The 6,081-nt window shown below is 45.1% G+C and overlaps 1 protein-coding gene across 1 annotated transcript; it reads right to left on the bottom strand.

The window, feature by feature from the left end:
- Positions 1-1,989: 1,989 nt before the first annotated feature.
- On the bottom strand, positions 1,990-5,644 carry GADD45A (growth arrest and DNA damage inducible alpha). Its single transcript, XM_056845102.1, has 4 exons — positions 5,588-5,644; positions 4,883-4,984; positions 3,979-4,198; positions 1,990-2,115 (listed from the first exon to the last, which is right to left on the bottom strand). The coding sequence occupies exons 1-4, from the start codon at positions 5,629-5,631 to the stop codon at positions 2,002-2,004; spliced, it is 480 nt and encodes a 159-aa protein (XP_056701080.1). The 5' UTR covers positions 5,632-5,644; the 3' UTR covers positions 1,990-2,001.
- Positions 5,645-6,081: the final 437 nt, after the last annotated feature.

Consider the following 6,081-nt stretch of genomic DNA (forward strand, 5'->3'; position numbering starts at 1 on the left):
CCACATGGTAAGACCCGGAGGTGTGCTCGAGTATGTATGGGTATGGCTTCAGTTTGGCATAAAGCTGGCAGCATCATGAGCTGGTTCACATCCATGACAGATTGTTGGGTACCATTAAAGGACACAAATTGTTTGCATATTTAACTGCTTTCCCACCCATCTTCACATTATCTTTACCTGTACCGAGACGTCTCAGAAGTCTGTTAATGATGGGCATAAACCTGACTTGTTGTGGTAATTGTGCATTTCCTCCCAATGCATACAGAGCATGATGTAAGACCTTCTGATTTTGAAAGTCTTCAGTCAAACTCTAGTTTAGCATGGTGTCCAAAAGCAGGCACCAGGACAAATTGCAGTTTGATTCTCAGCAAGCCTGGATGCTAAGCATGGATTAGATTTGGTTTAGAATCAGTGTTTGTGGGGAAGAAACAAACTCCAATTTCTCCAGGTGCCTGCATTTAAATTCTAGAACACACTAGAATTTGATCAAATACTTGTGAAACTAGGAAATCTTCAACTGCACTCTGCGCACAATGGGACAGATCATGCAAGAACCAGAAACCAGGTTTGTCCACAAATTTGTTTGACATCTGGATACAGGCTTCATTTTAGCCCTGGCCTTGTTTGCATGCTATAGTTGTGTTAGATTTCCTTTTGTTTGGCATGAGGTCATCATCTTTCAAATGTCACCTATATCAAGACAAAGCAGTACATTCTTGGAGTGACACTTGGTTTGTTTTAAAGCCATTTACCAAACTTCTTGTGAAGTACAGAAAATGATCCATCTTAGTCCTCTCTTTATGATGTGTGCATTTGTTGTGCACACATGTAAACCCTCTCAGGATTGCCCTGGTTTTGCAGTAACATTTTCCCAAGCACTCAGTGCAGTAGTTTCCATCTGGGAAAATGGATAATTACTTAGGAGAGTGCAAAGAGCTGCTATAACAATTGCTTTTGTTAAAATGTGGTTAGAACCATCCCCACCGCCTCTGAGTATTTCCTGAAATGTTTGTGACAACTGCTTCCTCCATTTCCCACACCATTGTTTCTTTTCTTTAAATGTTCATTTTGCAAGGCATGTGTACTATAGTAATCATCCAGCTTTTTTTTTGTTTAAATGAGTGGTAAAAATAGGTAGTGTAACACCTCTCCTTCCTCAGTATCCTACAATTTCTGTTCACCCCATTATTTGCAGGTGAAACACCATGCTGCTAAGACAATTTGCAGAAGTATTGTGCAAATGTTAAAAAATTGGGGTCACCTTGAGTGACCACAAAGAAATGTCTTACCTGAGCAGAAACGGCTCTTGTGACTATCGGCTTTCTAGGAACTGTGTCACTAAAATACAACTTTTTGTGCTGTAAGAAGTGTGCCACGAAAACAAATCCACCCACTTTCAGTGGCTTTTAAATTTTTATTTGAGTGAACACAGTCCAATTTCAAACAATTTATTAAAATGTAGCTACTCAAACATTTTTAATACATGTGGTGCAAGCAAAATGCTATTGAAAATCCCTAGCATAAATAAATCTTTAATATCATAAAATAATTTAATGTTTCTTAGAATAAAAACTTAAGAAACAAAATAGAATGGTTAAAAAATTATTAACCATTTTAGCTCATATGAGTGAAAGATACTTAGAAATGGAAACGAAAAGTTGCTCGTTTACAACTCCAACCAAGTGCATTCGGTGTGTTTTCAAAGGAATTTTGCCACCCTGCTTTCAGAACCTTGTCATAGAGGCCTGACTTCCTCCAAGGACTTCCTATTGCTCCTTCAAACACAGCTTCTGTTTTCAGATCTGTCTTTCCCCAACAGCGCAGTCAAACATCCTTCGGTTTCACACAATGTACAGCTCAACCTCAACTTACCCACCTGACATCAGTTACTGTAATCCTTGTGTTATGCTGAGAAATTACTTCCTGAGCAAACTTCTAAAGTATTTTTAAACTTCAGTGCAAATTTTGTTTAAATCCAGTTCAAATTAGTTCCATATACTGTCACCGTTCAGGAAGGTTGATCACTGGGACCCACTGATCCATGTAACGACTTTCCTGGCAAAAACAGATCAGCTGACTCAAGGCTGGATCCTTCCATTGAGAGGCATGTGGATTCTACAGAGAAAAGAAGGACCATTATTTCAGCATGAAATGAAATTCTGCCTATAATAAAACAAGCCTATCCATACATGACACAAGTTGTCTTAGCTAGGAACTATTCTTGTACAACAGGGAAATTTGTCTGTCCCCTTCTCTTGCAATCTTCTGCTAGTGGGTGAAGACTTGTTTGTTTCCTCTGGAATTTTCTCAGTGATCCCTCCTTCCTAACCAATGTTTTAATTGCTGGTTTTTGTTTTTGTTTTTTGTCTCGTATGCATTTTAACTCTGTTTTAATGGTTTTAAAATGTGGCTCTATCTTATCTGTTTTACACTGTTAGCCACCTTGGTGGCTCTTGTGAGGGCAGAAAGGGCAGGATATAAATTTTATAAAATAAATAGACCCTTGATCCCTTTATTCTGTAGCAACCGAACATCTTTTACAGGATTCTTTAGATCTGGCTTTCTGTACGTGTTTGCCACAGTAGATTTTACTGTGTATTATGGCATTTTCTTTTTTTTAGTATCACGATGGGTAGTCGTATTAGTCTGTCTGTAGCAGCAGAAAAGAGCAAGAGTCTAGAAGCACCTTAAAGACTAACAAAATTTCTGGCAGGGTATGAGCTTACATGAGTCACAGCTCACTTCTTTTTCGTAGTAAAGGATGCAGTCAAGGTTATAGATAATCCAACTGAAAACCTTATAGGTGCTTAAACTTGCCTTTTGTGAGTCAGGAATATAACCTGTACACAAATTTCATCAGCTGATCCAGACTATTTTAGGAAGTTGCCCGTAGCATAGTTTATGATCAAGATTAAGCAGTAGTCTTAATACAATTTGATTACCATTTTTGGTTGTATTAAATATGTCCTATGTTAAGCAGAAAGTAAATCTTAAGTGCTTAACTTTTCAAATGTCTATATACAGTCCGACCAAAAAACAGACAATGAATGTTTGCAAAATCAGGACATTAGGTCAGGTAAACCTCACACTTCTGTAATTTCACACTCCGAGATAAAATGACTTATTCTCCCCCCACCAATGAAAAAAACAGAATTTCCCTTCTATGCACATTTTTAATCATTTGATTTTAAAAAATACAATATTGTATTTATTGAAAAGGAAAGTGACCCTCTTAAAAATGTTACACATAACAAAAAATGATTGTCATAACTAATTTGTATGGAAATGTAAGACAACCCCCTCTTTTTTGTGGCATGCCTGTGCAAAAACCTAGTCTTGCATTCGAGTAAATACTGTGAAAGTACTGGCACAGGAAATGTGCATTTTAAAACATGTAAGCATGTGCATTTTAAAACATGTAAGCATGTGTTTTGAACTATGACTTCAACTTCCCACAAATCACATTTAATTCTGAGCAAAACTCTGCATTGAGTAATAGTGACCAGTGTTTTCATTACAGTTACACTGAGCTATCTAACAAATGACCTGAGCTAATTAGTAATAAGGGAAGACAAATATAGGCAGGGAGTTACTGTAGGAAAGTGACTCATGGAGTTGTCCTCTCCTGTTGTCAACAAAATGGAATGTGTTTGAACATGTCTGTGCTTCGAAAATTTCTGTGAGCAAACAGAAGCTATGATGGGATTTGTGCAGAGGAAAAGGCTACCTAAAGTTCAGTCCCCCTGCCTTGTTAACCTGAAAGAGCCAAGTGCACCAACGCAAGGACACTGAACGAATCACCACAGTACCTACCAAGCTTAAACTAACAAATTCCTCTTGAAGGGATGACGGTTAGAGATCTTTTAGACAGATTTGCAATTCAAGTTAATCTCAAAGAAATGCCACTTTTGCAGCCAAGAGAGAGCCCCCAAAGTAGTAGCTGGGTCACTCTGGTCCACTGCTCTAGGTGGCACTTACCGTCACAAGTATGCAGTGCAGGTCTGCAGGCTGCTCACCTCCCCCACCGGCACCTAAGAGCAGCAGCTCAGCTAGCCGGCTTGGGTTGCTCACCCTGAGTATGTTGATGTCATTCTCGCAGCAAAATGCTTGGATCAGGGTGAAGTGAATTTGTAGAGCAACATCCTGATTGTCTTCCTCATCTGCAGCCAGCAGACAAAGCACTACATTATCTGGATCCCTGCAGGGATAAAACAATGAAGCTGAGTCAGTCACAGCCCCACAAACAACCGTCCACTTTGCAATAACAAAAAGGGACAAAACAGGAACTAAAATCACAGGGCACACAAGTGTAGCCAACAACTCTGGCTACACACAAAGCGAAGTGCAGGTACGTTACAGTGGATGTGGCTGATCCTTCGCTCCCATCCAACGGATTGATTTTTCATGTGTGCCGCGTCTAATACTCTGATTCAAAGGACAAAGGCGGTTTTGTTTTGCTTTAATTGATTACACTTAGGCATTAAACTGAAGGGCACATTTTCAAAACCGCCGGTCAGCAGTTCCCATTGTGTCAACTGTCATTGGGCGCTTAGAACTCGAGCATTCTGGGTAAAAGGGATAGACATTCTTCTGAAATCTGGCCCGTAGAGAAACTCTGCTGCGTGCCCGGCACGCCTGTCACCGATGAACAAACATTTACATTACTGTTTGGCCACATTAGCCCCTTGAACCCTATTCCACACGCCATAAAAGATCCCACCTTAGGCACACAGCAGATCTTGAGTGCGCCGGAGTCTCCTCAGGCAGAACGAGGAGGAGATAAACAGACAAGACATCAGGCGCAGCAGCCCAAGGAAGTGGTTATTGTGAATCAACCCATAACAAGGTACCAATATATATATATATATATATCAATTCTCACACGTTGAGCAGTTTGGCAGCCTCATAGACTCCAATAGTGATGCTTCTCTGACTCAGGGCTGTGCTTAGGACTTCCTCCAAGGCATCCCCTACCTTCGCCATGCTGCAAGAAGCCAGAGACACCAGTAAGGGGGTTGTGGTTTTTTAAACCGACGAACAACAAGCCCCACTCCAGGCAAGAGGGAGCAACACGCACACACGCATCGCCGTCTCGGTGGCGACCCCGCGGCACCCCCCACCTCCCCGCGCCCTCCTCACGGGGCAAAGCGGAGGCTCTGAACCGAACCCGCCCCTTCATCTCCAGGGGTCGGACCCAGGAAGCGGCGGGCGCAGACCCTCCCTCCGCCTCAGCGATTCGCACGGAAGCAGGCATGGGTTTCTCTCCTGTCAGGAACAACCCATGCCTCCCCCCCCCCACCCTCTCCGTTTTCTGCCTCACCCCCCCCCCGCGCAGATCTCCTGTCTCCCGCACCGCCTCTTCTCAGATCCCCTTCAGGCATTTATTTGTCTTTTTGCCCCGCCGTTTCCCGTCCCACCCACCCCTTCCCCCCTCACAGCTGTGAGGCGGCGGCAGCCCGGCGCGACCGTCCCCCTCCAGCCCAGCACCGCCGTCCACCAGACCCCTCTGCGGAGCGCCTCGGCATTGCAGGCAACGCTGCCTCCCCCACCGCCCCGGCCCTGCCGAGGCGCCAGGGACGTCCCGTACCTTCCCAAAGTCTGATGGTCGCCAGCGAGCTCTTCCAGAGTCATATTGCAGCCGCGGATCCTTCCTTTGCAAGGAGGGAAAGGGGAGAGGCAGCTGGGGCCGGGGCGCCCTGCCCTGGCTTCCTCCTGTTTGTCCCCCCACCTCCTCCTTCCTGCTTGGCAAACTGGATGCGCGCTCGGCTCCTGCCCACGGGGCCGCCCTCGAGCGATCCGGCCGCCGGCCGTGCGTGGGGCTCGATCCGGCCGCCCGCGGGGCTTCGCTCCCGCTCCCAGCCGCTCCCGCTCCTGGCTCTCCTCCGGCGCTCTGCAGCCCCCGCCCCCCCCTTCTTTCTCTCTCTCTCTCTCTCTCTCTCTCTCTCTCTCTCTCTCTCTCTCTCCCCCCCCCCCCCGGGCGAGTCCCTCTCACGCCGGCCGCGACGGCTCGTCTGAGGGACAAAGGCTCCCTCGGCCGGAGTTATCCTGCCAACCCCTAGCCAACCGTCTCTCCTCTCGTTT

The sequence above is a fragment of the Euleptes europaea genome, chromosome 2 (assembly GCF_029931775.1).
Source record: "Euleptes europaea isolate rEulEur1 chromosome 2, rEulEur1.hap1, whole genome shotgun sequence".
Lineage (NCBI taxonomy): Eukaryota > Metazoa > Chordata > Lepidosauria > Squamata > Sphaerodactylidae > Euleptes > Euleptes europaea.

Bases quoted from the DNA above. Each gene is read 5' to 3' on its own strand.
- GADD45A (XM_056845102.1), bottom strand. From the start codon at position 5,631: ATGACTCTGGAAGAGCTCGCTGGCGACCATCAGACTTTGGGAAG. The intron at 4,985-5,587 runs GTACGGGACGTC...GGCTTCTTGCAG, and splicing joins GACCATCAGACTTTGGGAAG to CATGGCGAAGGTAGGGGATG. The intron at 2,116-3,978 runs GTAAGTGCCACC...TTTTCTCTGTAG, and splicing joins TGCACTGCATACTTGTGACG to AATCCACATGCCTCTCAATG.